Below are 14,899 nucleotides of genomic sequence, written 5' to 3' on the forward strand. Positions count from 1 at the left end.
AATCCCCCATAAGGATTAGTTCGCAAGGATGCTTTTGGACTAAATCCAAAACCTCTTCTAGAATTTTCATAAACGAAGGAATAGATCCACTAGGGGATCTGTAAACCAAACCGACAACTAAATTCTTACAACCTGACTTAATCTCAATAAAAAGGGATTCAAAGATTCCTTCCTCATTTCTACTCAAAATCACTTCGGAAATTATATACAAGATGATCGGCAATATACAGGGCGAGGCCACATTTCGCCATCTGTTTCCGGTTCATCCTCTCCATCCTAAATCTTTGGATATCTAAAAGCATATCCTTTTTTGAATCCAGGAAAGTTTCACATAATCCAATAACATCCGGAGTTCCACCACTGACGATCCGTTTCAGCTCATCAAAAGAGGAACAAAGTCCCTGAATGTTTAGCTGAAGCACAGAGAAAATACCATCTTGTTTAGAAGAGGCAGAACCACTTAATTGCGAAATATATTTAATTTCAATAACCGATTTAGGATCATTATAATTCCTATTTCTACTTCCAACTGAATTATTAATTATACTTTCTATATCTAAAGGATTATTTTGTAACTCAACAAAACGTTCCACCAAAGAGTTGACATCACCCTGGTCACTAAAAGAATTAATCATTTTACTTCCGGTGGATACATGGCAAGACCTCCTTTAGCCATCTTGCAGCAGTTTATAGGTTCCATTTTATAACCATGGATATCCAATAGCACTTCATTTCCAGAATCCAAAAACGTCTCACATAAACCCAAAACCTGAGGCTGTCCGTCCGAAACAATTTATCTCTGATTATGCTTTGGCGAAGAGACAACCTGAATAATAAGCTGAACTGCAGTCAGAGACTCATTTCCGTTGGTAACATCCTCTCCCCCCAACTCTGAAACGTATTTACTATTACAAATAGGGTTAATAGTAATTATATTTTGATTAACCTGACCCACAGAATTATTTAAGATACTTATTACGTTGAAAGGATTATTTCCAAGCTCCTAAAACCGCCTCTCACGGCTTAAAGTATTCCCAAAAACAAATTTTACTTGAATTCTATTTAAGTCACCAGATGAACCAAACAAAAATCCTTACTTAAATCAACTGCAAAAGAAAAACCTGTCAAATAATTACAAACAAACAAATAACTAATTGGACAGCAGGTATTATTGGAATGAACTATTAGCACGGAAAGAGAAACAAAAATGAAAAAAAAAATAAATAAAGTAAATAAATGAAGATCAATGAACTGTGGAAGGCATATACAAATTAAGAAACATACTAACAAGTCACATAATAATACATTCATGCAAACAGTTTATTTTACGTATAAGAGTTTCTCTCGGAACTTAGGTTAGAACTTGTCCATCATCAGACCAAACACTTCTTGGATCAAGGGTACTACGAGCCGCATGTGATAGATCGCGACGCTTTTTAGTCAGGTTTTCGGACACAAATACACCTGACTTAGCCAACTTACTTTTTGTTCCAAATAATTTTCGAGCAAAATCCTAGTTTGAACATTATACCATGATGGGGGCAATATTCACATACTAAGTTTGATTGTCAGGAATGTGAAATCGATTAGCCTTTCAGAGGTCTATTTTTTTGAAATCTTACAAGCCCATTATTTGTGTTATCACTTCATTAAGATTATCCATCAATTCCACATTGAGGTTTGGTTTCACACCGTAGAAAATTAGGGTGTCAAGTAAGGTATCCTGCTCAAGTTGGTCAACCCTGTCCTCTGTTTTAGAAATTTTATTTTCAAGCAAGTTCACAGCATTATAAAGTCTTTGAAGGGTTGATTAAATTTTTTCAAATGTAGCATTATATTCAAGAAAAATAGAATCATAAAATTCGTTCAAGATATCTTAACTGATAATTTCCGAAGCTCGGCGATCTTTCATTGTGTCTGATAAGACACGAGAAATGTCATTCATTAGGTTGGACTTAGTGTTCATTAGTTCCTCTTGAGTTTCATTTATTATTTCCTTTAAAGTTGATGCTGCTGCGGAAGTCGGAGTTGACGGCGCTAGGCTGGATTTTACTTTAGTTTTTTTGGGTAGAGACAAGTAGGTTTTACTCTTAGTCTTGAAAATATCAGGGAATAGGCGCTGCTCTTCAAAAGCCTTATTTACATCTTTATCTGTCCTTGTACAAGCTTCTTTAAAGTGCTCATTCCAGTTGCGGATATGAGCTTCAGCTATATTATGCTCAGAGTTGGTAACGTGGAAAAGGATTAGATATCTGGCTTTATTTTTCTGGTCTTATGGTGGTTTTAATACCTACTGATGGCCATAAAGGGTATCCCTAAAATGAAGTAAGCACCAGATTAAACTGTTTGTATGTTTCCATTTTACAATCAGTAGTTACGAAGGGGGGGGGGCACTTCAAGTAACAAACTTCAACAACTAAATGTTCCAATCTTCCACCCCAAAGTACTCACGCTTGTGATATGTGCTTAGTTCCTTACACAAGTTCAACAAATTTCAGCAAGGACTATATCCGATTCAATTGAAAACTTGTTTAGCTCTTCACTCGTTGAACTCTGACAATGATTTCACCTTTCTTATAAAGTGGCCTTTCTTATAAAGTGGCTTAATTAAGGTTTTCCTAAAATCGTTAGGTACTTCCCCTTTTTCAAAAATCATATTCATAATCTTCAATAACTTATTTCTTACCTCAGAGCTACCATATTTAAGAAACTCATTTACCACCCTATCAGCAGCTGGAGCCTTATTATTCTTTAATCCTTTTAGTACTGTTGCTAATTCCTCCTCACAAAACAAATCTTCCTTCACATCCAAAGTATCACGAACTTTATCATTTTCATCTATATTTTTTCCTGCAACTCTATCTCGGTTAAGCAAGTTCTCAAAATGTTCCGCCCATCTCTCTTTAGTTTTTTCCTTATCGCTAATTGCGACCCCATTCCTATCTTTAACTGGGACAAGTCCGGATTGACTACTCCCTCTCAATTTGTTAACGTGCCAGTACAATATTTTACTGTTAAGCCGTCTAGCTGCATCTTCCAGATCCTCGGCAATTTTATCCATGGCCTCCACTTCACACCTCCTTAGTTCATATTTTAATGCTTTCTCCACTTTCTTTACATTCCTTTTGTTTTTATACGATCTATCACTCAGATAATTCTTCTACAAGTCCTTTCTCCTTTCTATTAAACATAAAGCTTTTTCACTAATATTCTTAGCTGCAGTTCTAGATTTATTCACTAAGACACCTTCAGCAACTTCACAAATTATTTTTCTAAAATTATTCCAACCATCTTCCACATTATAAAATTTTAAGCTCTCAAGTTTAGTATTCAACGGTTCCTGGAAAGTTTCTCTCAAATTCTCATCCTGGAGTTTACCAACATCATAACTTTCCGGGAGGTAGTTACCCTTCCGATATTTCACTTTTAAATTAACCCTTGACACTAATAGATGGTGATCTTTACTTTTAATATCAATAACAGCACTCCTATATACCCTAGTATCTTGAATTGATCCTGCCACTCTTCGGTTTACTATAAAATAATCAATAAGGTTTGTTGTCTTACCATCACGTGAATACCATGTTAACTTATGAGCCATTTTATGACCAAACGACGTATTGGTTATAACTAGATTGTTATACCTACAAAATTACAAAAGTCTGTATCCATTTCTGTTTTCTTTTCCTACACCAAATTTACCTAGGCTGGGATACCATCTATCCCTATTTCTACCAACCTGGGCGTTAAAATCTCCCAGTAATAACATCATATTTCTACCTGGGACCTTGTCTATTTGCTCCTATAACTGTAAGTAAAATTCATCTGAGTCCCTAGTATCTCCGTCAGTCGGTTCTACAGGGGCGTATACTACTATTACTGACACCCTGAACTTTCTAGTCATAAAATGAGCAATTAGTATTCTATTATTAATACCTTCCCAGCCTAAACAAGACTTAGCAGCTTCCTTATTCATCATGAGCCCTACTCCCTGCCTGAGTAAACAAATTCTATATCACCTAATTTCATGCTTCCTACCCCTGGGATATGAGTTTCTGAAACTCCTAATAAATCCAGTTCGAATCGTCTGAATTCGTCAGTCAAAATGTCGATACGATAGTCATTTTTAATGTCGTAACATTCCAAGTTCCAATTTTCATGCACTTTAAATCTTTGAAATTATTTTCACCTCAGGAAAAGTAATGATCCCGGATACCAGTGCAGGACGGGGATCACATATCTTCTCAAGTCTACACCGAAGTGCTTAAGCCGGCTTAGAACCGGACATCAAGAAGTCCCTGGGACCTCCATGAATGGAGGCTTTGTGCAATCCTGGGCCCATCTTGGTCACAACAAAAAATAACTTACTTGAAATTTGCTATATCTGCTAAAATGCAAATGGAGGAAAAGAAGATAATGGAAGAAGGCATGATAATATTACTTTTGGTGCTTGTTAATTATTCAAAACACACTCAAATTCTTGATCCGAATGTAAGACCTGAGAAAACCGGCTTCATAGCCACAAAGACAAGTGATGGGTGACAGAATGCATTGGACTTGTGTAATTGGGCTATATATTTGCACATTAGGGGGGGGGGTATTTGGACAGCGTGAAGTTAGAAATCAATTCTTGCTTCATAATATGCAGAACAACTGTAACTAAAACATTTTGCAGGCAGATCCGCTATATTTTAGGATTTTAATACCAGTGAATGTACATTGTCAGTTAAATATCCATAGGCTGACATTTATTCCTTAAAATCTTAATAATTTTTTACTTATTAAAGTTATAATAGTGAAAACATTCAATTTTTTTCAGTTAAGTGCAAATTATGTTCTTTCCTTGGGAAGGCATAAGGGTTTTGAGCCCTACTCGTGTTAATTTCAGCTCGTTTTGGGTTGGACTCGGTTATTTATTGTAACTTCTGTTCGTTTTGGGTTTCATTTATTTCTTGATGCTGATTTGTGGTAGTATTACCCTAGGTAGATTATTTAATTCTATTTTTGCTCATTTTTGGTTTAATCGAACTCTTTAATTTTTTTTGAAAAACTTATTTTGTGGAAAAAGTTTTTTTTAGATTAATTTAGATTAATTGTCACGGATGGATTGGTTTGTTATTCTCTGCTGTCAAAGGATGTTGAGAATTCTTCTAAGACGTGTTTCTTCGAAAGCAAGTATTTTTCTCTCTTGTTCCTGGTTCTGGTGTCAGTTTTACGCTGCGTAGAGCAGCACTGGCATAACATTTCTGTTGAAGAGTCGTAGCTTTGGTACCGCTAAAGTTTCCGTAATCTACTGAAGGCCCAATTAGCTTGGCCAATTCCTGTGAGCACTTCTGTTGTGGTCGATCCGGTGCTTTCTATTATGCTTCCTAGTTATTTGAAAAGGACGATTTGCTCTATGTGTTGGTCTCCGCAAGTGATGCTCAGTGTTGAATCTGTGGTAGCCATGCATTTATATAGACACATGCGTTCGTTTTATATAGACACAGTCTTTTTTAGGGAAAAAGAAAAATAAAAGTTTAAACTTTCTCGTTTTTTTCTACAAGGATATGCTATGACATTGTCGGTATGTCCTTTTGATAACCTGTATATTCATGTATTGCTTGAAATTTTCATCTGAATGATCCTAGCCTTACAGGTAGTTGCAATAGAAGTAGTAGTTAAAGCAATAGTTATAGTAATAGTAGAACTAGTAAAGGTAGCAGTGTTAGTAGTATTAGTATTAGTGTGCACGTATTGCCTTTTGGTCAATGGATCTTCTTCTTTAAGCATTCCCTGAGAGTTCCAACTTACTGCACAAATCAATTCTTAAGATACGCTATTTTGATAATCTATATGTACGTAGTGTCGTTTGTTAGTTCAAATTTGCAATCAATATTCTCTCAAATTTTACCTTCATAGCCTTTGTCTTAATAATATTAGTATCACAATAGTTGCGGTGGTAGTAGGAGAAGTAGTTGCAGTGTTAGTGTTGTATCAGTAGTAGCAGTGACAGTAGTAGCAGCAGTATTAATATCGGTATTAACATGTATATTGCATTTTGGTCAGTTGAACATCCCTTTCATAATGTCACGGAAGCTTCACCTTAACACTGTATGTTGTTCCAAAAATATTGCCGATGTTGCTGATACGCCCGTATCAGCAATCTGTATGCACATAGTATGTTTTAATTTAGTTTAACTTTCCCTACAACGTTTCCTCAGATTTTCATTTCATTATCTTCAGCCTTACTAGTGCTCGCTACAGAAATAGTAATTTTAGTGATAGTATTGGTAGTAGCAGTAGTAGTAGTTATCGGAGCAGTAGAAGCAGTGGTAGTTGTAGTAGCAGTAGCGTGCATTATTGCCCTTTTGTTCAACTGATCATCCCCCTTATCATTTTCTGAAAGTTACAAATTAATATACTCAGTCATTCCTGAGTTACGCCTTTTTGACAATCTATATACACGTAACATGTTTTAATTTAGTTCAACATTCCCTGAAAGACTCACCTTAATCCCCTTCGTATTTTGGAAAAGTAGAAGCCAAACATACAGACCTTTTCTCAAGAATATATAATATATGTAAACAATGAACAAATTGCTTAGCCTATAGCCCATAGGCAGCGCTATTGCGCTGCCTATTATATGGATCTATCTCAAAGGAGCAGGAATTATAGGGAACATTATGCATTTTTTGAACTTGCTAGAATAATAAGGATATTTCGTCTGAAAAATATTCATGGAATATATTCCCTTGATGCTGCTAATGAAGACTTAGCAAGCTAAAAACTCATAAATACATATTCCATTTAAAAATTGAGAATTATTTGATATAGAAGTCTACATGTTTAAAGACTATGCCAAAATTTTGAAACCTACGAGGGAAAAGAAATAGGTTTCTTCTGAAAATTTGTTGGAGGATGTACTACTTCTACTACCAACAACTCATAGCAGCACTAATCTGCCAAAGGCTTAACACAGCTGCACACAATCCTACTACAACCAAATCTGCTCAAAGCATCACTCTTTATTTTTTACCGAATACTTAAATAATTTCGTATAACCTATTCCAACAGGGACGACCACAGACCATTTTTGTTCGACCACAACTAGATGTCCGATAAGCACGATTTTTTGGCAATCTGTCGTCCTTCATCGGTAAAACGTGACCTAATTATCTTAAACTTTCTTTCATTATAGCCCTAGAAAGTGGAATTGGACCAACATTTTCGGTAATGCGTGTTGATTGATGGAGGCAAGGCCGTACCCAGAGGGGCGTTAGGGGGTTTGAACTGCCCCCGAGCTTTTTGTCTGACTCGTAAAAACGTAACAAAAATGGATATAAACAAATTTTGTAACCGTTTTTGAGGTTTTTTGTGTACCCCCCCCCCCCGAATGTTTTTTTTTTAGTAAAACCCCCTCCAAAAAAAATCCTGGGTACGGCCTTGGATGGAGGATCAAGCAAAGGGGGACGTAAGACTTTTCTGACAGTTATTCTGGAAAACATATAGTATACCATCCTCAATCGAAGCACTCACGTTCCAGAGGTTTCTATATATTAGGTCGAATATTAGGATTAATAATCTTTTTATTTCACAAATATTTTCAACTGCGAAAAAATCCTGCGTTGGCTATACTACTTTTATATCTTTACTGCACCCACCATCTTTACAAACAATGATACCGAGGTAATTGAAGTTATCCCCTTGATCGGTTTTTTGTTATCTATCATTACCCCTTCATTGTCATCTATTTGTAGTCTAAGTGACTTGACCTTCTTAATATTAATTTCCAAGCCTATTTTCGCACCCTGAACTCTCAAAACCTCCAAAAGTTCATTATTTTTGCTAATATTTTTATTGTGGATGCTCTAATCATCTGCGTAATCCAAGTTTAGGAGAGTTTTAGCTTCAAAATACTGCGTAAGCTCTTTGGCAAAAGTCTCACAGCTTCAGAATGCCTAATTCCATAGCATTAATTTAAAGAAAATTCTTACTGGTGGATCGGATATAATGGGCTATTTTTGTCTTGCAAATTTCCAGAAATCTGGTATAGATTTCTGGTATATTTGAATTTTAATAATGGTTTCTACTGGAAGAACGGGCTTCAAAGCAGCGCAAAGACGAGTTAATATAAAAATTCCTTTTCCAAGTGTACCGTTTTACAGAATTTATGTGTTTGACCACAGTATCTTGAGAACCAAACAAAACAGAGGGAAAAAGAGTCTCCCATTGGATTTAGCATGTTCATTTGAAAGGATATGAATGAATGAATGATTTTATTCAGTGTTTAAACTCGTACAGAGTATTTCACTATCTAGTCTACAAAAAAATAAGCATAAAATATCAAAAACTGAAAAACACAAGCAAAATACTAAACACCACAAGGAAACAAGGAAAAAAGGAAAAACAATAAGTTGACAAAATTTATTAGTACTTAATTGTAAGTAAATGAAGGGGAAAAGTAAGAAGGAGAAGAAAAAAAATAATTTATACAATATCTAGTCTCTTTGTTCGGTTCAAGTTTTAAAGAATATTATTTTTATATGTCAGTTTGATAAGGTAAATTTTCTTCTTGAAAACGACGTTTATGAGGGAAAATGTTGAACTTGAGCTTCCATTCAAATGAACAAATACATTATAAGAAGTTAACTACCAAACTAATAATAACAATTTTCATTAATAAAACAAATAGATTATAAATATGAGACAAAAAACGTGAAACTATGTTTCTGATCACTATAAAGAAAATTCAGCCATTATTAAACATGTAATTTTTTTTTAAATTTGGGGGTCTAAGGGATAAAAACAAAATAAAGTACACATAAGGATAAAAAGCAAAACGACAGTAACCAATCAAATAACAAACTAAAAGTCACACTAAGATTCACTTTTGGGTTTCAACACGATGTTGAAAAAGACAACATCAGGCTAATTAAAAAAAAAAAAACTAGGAACAGGATTTGGGGAAAGACACGGGCTCTAAAGCCACTTGCATTGTGGCCTTGAAAGAAGCAAAATAAGTTAAGGGAGTGAAAAATATGTCTCACTTAATGACTCAGACTATTCCCACATGGGGAGATAATTGGACGATCTCCATTGAGAACCACTAACTTCTTGGAGAAAAGATATTACTTTTATTTCCTTTTATGCTGTGCAATATAAATTGTTCATTATGGGCAAACAGAACCAAATTTTTAAAGTATCGTTATGTCGTTTATAAGGAGCCACTGTTGCTTAAAGGGATTCGATACCATAAAGAATCAGCCTTTCTCGTCCATTATAAACATTTTTAGTTTGTGTAGCCAAACTATTTAGAATTGATTGGGCGGTCTTGCCATAACTTTTAGAGCTTGGATAAACGATCCGAATAAACGGCAGAAATCTAAAAGCCGACATCTACTCTCCCTGAAATCTTAGAAAAACCATGGAACTTCTCTTGTTTTGTGCCGGAGACAGACATATTTAGTTTTAGAGAAACCTATATCATTAGGAAGGGTATTTTAAACGTTCTAGTATACCTGCTAGGAAAATTCCAAAAATCACCTCCAAAGAAAAGTCGTTTGATAAATTTGACAGCTCTTCGAATTTTCTTTGGTGCAACCCCCTTTGATTGAAAACTTTGCCGACACTCAATATGTTTCAGTGAAGTAGTCCCCTGGGAGAATTCGCTAATGGACTTTGCCTTTGAGACAGTCAGCCGACGTTGAACCTCACAAAATGATGTTTAGGGTATCGCATCTTCTTAATCTGAAACTCTTTTTGAATCACCTAAGTGAATACTTTGAATAAAACGTGAACCAAATGTATTAACAGCTGTCTTCTGTTTTTACAGACGAAAACAGCTCTAGCAGCGGCTCAACTGAGTTGTGTGATGATGACGATGTGCCTAGACTAAGTGACTTAGACTCTCCCGGTAGAAGTCCCGCAAAATCTCCTTCGCTGCAGTATACTTCAAGACGAGTGGATGTCGTTATGAAAGAAAACCTCGAGATTTTGAATCGACTGCGAAGAAGTAACTCAAGTGACTCAGATGCGAAATACTTCAGTCCCTTTCCCATCGATAGGAACCAGCAAAGACTCAATCATATTCGGAGTAGCATGGAGAGAAAATAATCCTTGGAATACAACTGTTTTATTTAAAGTGCTATTAAATTATTAAAATAATCCAATTTAATACAGCAACCGTGGTTTTAATGGAAACAGTATTTTTTGAATGTCAGAGTTTTGTCCCGAAAAAAATGGACTTAGGCCTAAGCGTAAGGTAACTTCTTACCTCAAACGTGGCAAAATCTTTCGCCCACTAAAATTCTTTTTCTAAAGTACTAGTCAATCTTTAGGGTGAAGAGTGTGGGTCAGGGGAGGAGCAGCCCTCTCATGCATAAAGTAATTTTTGTTTGTCTTCAATTGCAATATTGCTGTTTACTTTCATTTGAAAAAAAACTTGCTTTTTCGTATTCAATTACTTAGATAAACTTGGATACCTGTTCCTTTTTTAGGCGAGATTTTCTTTACTCTCTGCTTGTCATCTAGCCAAATGTTGCTCAGCAACTTTTTCTGGGACGGTTCACGTAATTGAGTCTTCAAGATGACGTCTTCAGATGCTTGAATATATCGTATAAGGCAGCTCTAGCTACCTTTTCAATAAAATGTTTAAATATTTCAAATATTTTGCCGCGGTGTGACATAGCTTCTTAGTCAGCTGTTTTTGAAACCTTCATACAACCTTATATTTCATTCTATAATATCCAAGAACCATTAAATTTCTTACTTTGTTTCGATATTTCGGATAAAGGGACCCTGGTCCGTGTAAAACATTCAGCTTCTCGATCTCTTTTGAAACAGTGGGTGATGTAGCCCTGGTCTCTTAGTACCACTTAGATACTTAGCAAACAGGTTTAGTTGATCAGGGGATATTCAAAGCTTAAACAGGAATTTTATTTGGAATATAGTGGGCTACACATCGATGCACTGTGTAAACCAGATACGTGTGACAGATGTGGCACGATCAATTTCTTGGTCTTGTTTTATCTATACAGAAATAATCTGGGAAGATTCAAGTCTCATGCTCCATATGTAGATGCGATAATTTTACCGAAGTAATTATAAACGCATATAGCAATAAATAAAAGGACTAGTTTACCCATCTTCTTTTTTTTCTTTTTATTGTCATTAGAGAACATCATGAGGCTCATCGAATTACCCAAAGACTGCAAAGAGGCAGGTACACAGGGAGGAGGCTCGAGCCTAGCAACGCTCCAAAAATATTCCGATTTTGCTAAGTTCTCAGATGGATTCCTATTGTTTTTATTTTACTTGCCTGACACCTCCCCCCTCCAAAAGTATCTCATCCTAGTGAGACCGAAATTGTTATGGTGAACTATTGCCCCATCCGGCATACGCTCAGTGGCTGTGTATTCAGTGAGTAGATGGACCTATCTTGACTACCCTTCCACAGAGCTTTTAAAATTAAAAGATAGATGAACGCTAATGTAGTTAAAGAGAGTTTCAATTACCCTGCGTCACGCTGGTGTGTCAAGGATTTTCTGCAAGAGTATGAGTTGCATATTGCTCAAGTCAAAACCTAAAGATTATTCGCATCAACTGACAAGCTCACACACACCAAGGTCGTGAGACAATAAGGAACTGAATATGACAGTGAACAGAACATGAAATGGTGGGGTATTTGAGTGGACACATCTAACTGGTTAGGCATACATTTTTTGTTACCGTAAATTAATTTCCATCGCTCCAGACCATTAGCAGGTCCAGGATTACGGGTAAGAGGGTGAGTTCAATTGCAATGAACTTTTTTTTTGAAAAAAAAAACTAGGAGTGGGGGGGAGATTTACAGCTTAAAAATGTGCATTTGCGGCATTGTTGTTTCCTTTATGACCTATTTGTTGTTGCTGTTATTGTTAGTTTCTACTACCATTTTTTCAACAGATTCGTGTGAATGTGAATTGAAATTGCACGAGAGTAAACTTCACTCATGCCAAAGTTCGTTCCAAACACCACAATAATTGGCAAATGTTAAAAGGTAGGGGATTTTTATGCATTGACTATACTCATAAAGGATAAAACTATTTGAATACACGTTAAATGCATCAACAGACCGCAGATATGCGTTGCATGTCTCATCAGTGTTTCAAAAAACATACGAAAAACGAATGCTTTTGCAACAAACGTACTAATGTAGCCCTATGGTTGAAACTAAATTCTATCTAACATTTGATATGTCTTGTCAGGCACATCGGTTAAGGAACTGTCAATCAAATCGTTTGCTGACAGCATAGCTATAATTTTAGCAACAGTAAAGGACAATTCGATTGCTTTACAAGCTCTAACGGCTAGTATGAAAGCAGTAGAAAACCGATTAACAGAAGTGGAAAAATCTGTGACGGATCCAAATAAGAAAATAGCTATATTAAAGCCGCGAGATTCTGTCGTAGAAGATGAAGCGTCAAATCTGAAGTTACAAATTTCAGTTTTGGCTAGTGAAAATGTGGAGTTAACAACTGACTTGTCTGCAGTTAAGCACATGTATACGCACATGAATTTTCACATGTATAACTCTCCATCAGAGGAGCTACCGAAGCTCGTTCCTGATAGAGCCAAGCCCTTTTGATCAACTCGCCAAGGTACAGCTCGTCAGGTCTACCTTGAGCAGGGTACTCCCCACCAAGAATATCTGAGAACGAGTTTCGCCCGACGATCGGTCGCCACATGGAATAGCTGGAATCAGCAAAAGAAGTGTTAGGAAAGGTCGTCATAGACGGGTTAGAACAGGAACATAATTGCGATTATTCAGTTTTGGAATATGCAAAGAAGAAAAAATATATCAAGATTGAGATGCATAATACAGACTCGACTGGCATTGCTGAAAAACGCTAAACATGCGACGTCATGAAAACGCTCCCGTGTAAATGTATGCGTCTGAGCAGATTCCGGAAGATTTTTTAAGAAACATAGTGATAAGTAGTAAAGATGTGCCGATACCAGAATAGCCTATGCATTGTGAAAATATGGATGAGGAAAGTACAGTATGAGAAAGAATGAATTATTTTGTGAAAAATGAAGTTGGTTGTTTTGTTTTTATTATTATTTTGGTTATTTTGGGACCACCAGCAAGGTATCTTTTCCCCATTGATATTTTTCCTCCTAATAGCCTAATCGAGGGTTAAATAGCACTTTTATGTATATTTCTGAATTGGGTGAAAATATGAGTGAGATAAATATTATTAGATTGACTGAAACTTGGCTTTGACTTAATGATCGTAATGATTCGCTACTTGATATTAACGGTTATACGTTTTTTAAGAAAAATAGAATGATACATCAACATGGTGGGCTTGCAGCATATGTGAAGTCAAGCATTAATTCTAAGGTAAGAGATGATTTGTCAGTTTTTTTGGTGAAATGGTATTTGAAAGTATGATTTTGCTGGTTTAAATGAATAAGGAGACATTTTAGTAGTAAATGTATATAGAACTCCTTCAAGTTCGTTACAACAATTTATGAATTATATGGAGTCCCAACTGATGCAACTACCATCTTCAGCCCATTGTTTTGTGATGGGTGATTTTAATATTGACATGAAGAATAGGGAGAATGTGGTTCGTAATAATTTCTGTAATCTTATGTTTAGTTTAAATCTTTACCCAGCTATTGATGTGTGCACTCGTATTATGAGACCTCTGAAACTTTGATTGATAATATTTTTCCGAATGTTAAATATGATAGCCCATTTGTAATCCCAAACGATGTATCTGATCATTGTTCAATTTTGGTGTGTATAGATATTGATAACGAAATCCATAATGTTTCAGAGGATAAAAATAGGCAATTCCTATCTTGATAAAACAAGTGTTAATGAAGTGAAAAAAGGACTTGAGGAGTGCGATTGGAGTTAAGAGCAAGAAAGTCATGGATATATGGGCGTCCATAAGTGGGGCAGGGGGGGGGGCGCCCCCCTCTGGCTGAATGATGCTGCCTTATTTTTATATTTTCGTTCTGAGATTTCTATTATATAGCATTAAAAGTGCCAATTAGACGAGGTTTGCCCCCTGGAATTCAGCTTATGGGCGCCCATGCATCGATATCCCGCAGTCTCTTGGCTAGCATTAAGAGGAGGCATGTATTGTATATTAGTAAATTTCATTAGTAAAACTACTGACTGAGAACTAGACCGAAATATTTATAAGAATTATAATAATGGGTAAGAATTATAATAATGGGTTTAGCAAATTATTAAGAAAAGCAAAACAGGATTATTGCTCGAAAATGCTGGAGTCAAGTAGTGGTAACTCTTTGAAGACTTGGAAAGTAATTCGGTCGATAATTGGAGGAACTGATAAGGTTCGATGTGGAAGTGAATAATACCAGGCAGGTTTTAATGAAAAATTGGCTGATCATTTTTCTAGGGCTGGTAATGAGACTAGACAGTCAGTAAGTATATATGGAAATGAAGGGACGTTTCATCAGTGTATTGGGCCAGCTAGTGAAATAAGCATGTGACTGCAGAAGACGAACGAAAATGGTCAGGTGACCAAGACGATTTTAGCAATTATAGACCGATTTCAGTACTTTCGATTATAGCTAGAATAATGGGAAAGATTCTCTGCATAATGATTGAGACATTTCTAGAAAAAGTTTTTTCTTTAAGAACAAATTAGTTTTCAGAAAGAAACATTCTACAGAGCATGCAATTCAATTTCTAACAACGTTGGTCAATGATAGCCATGATACACATCTTAGAGTTATAACCGTATTTTTAGACATTTGATTCTGTTGACCATGAAATTCTATTGTGTAAATTAGATAATGCCGCCATAAGAGGAAGAGCTCTGAATCTGTTTAGATCTTATCTAAGTGATAGGATATATGGATGATGGAAATCAGCGTACACAAGAATATGATG

At 35.9% G+C, this 14,899-nt stretch overlaps 1 protein-coding gene across 1 annotated transcript in view; it reads left to right on the plus strand.

The window, feature by feature from the left end:
* The window catches only part of LOC148944442 (TBC1 domain family member 30-like), a 175,222-nt gene extending 161,618 nt beyond the window's left edge, over window positions 1–13,604 (plus strand). Inside the window, exon 10 of the mRNA XM_089099930.1 lies at window positions 9,815–13,604. Within this exon, the coding sequence (XP_088956056.1) occupies window positions 9,815–10,095 (281 nt within the window). The 3' untranslated portion in view covers window positions 10,096–13,604. The remainder of the gene's footprint in view (window positions 1–9,814) is intronic.
* The last annotated feature ends 1,295 nt before the right edge of the window (window positions 13,605–14,899 follow it).

This window comes from Artemia sp. Qi Xiang Cuo, chromosome 14, assembly GCF_049724085.1.
Source record: "Artemia sp. Qi Xiang Cuo chromosome 14, ASM4972408v1, whole genome shotgun sequence".
Lineage (NCBI taxonomy): Eukaryota > Metazoa > Arthropoda > Branchiopoda > Anostraca > Artemiidae > Artemia > Artemia sp. Qi Xiang Cuo.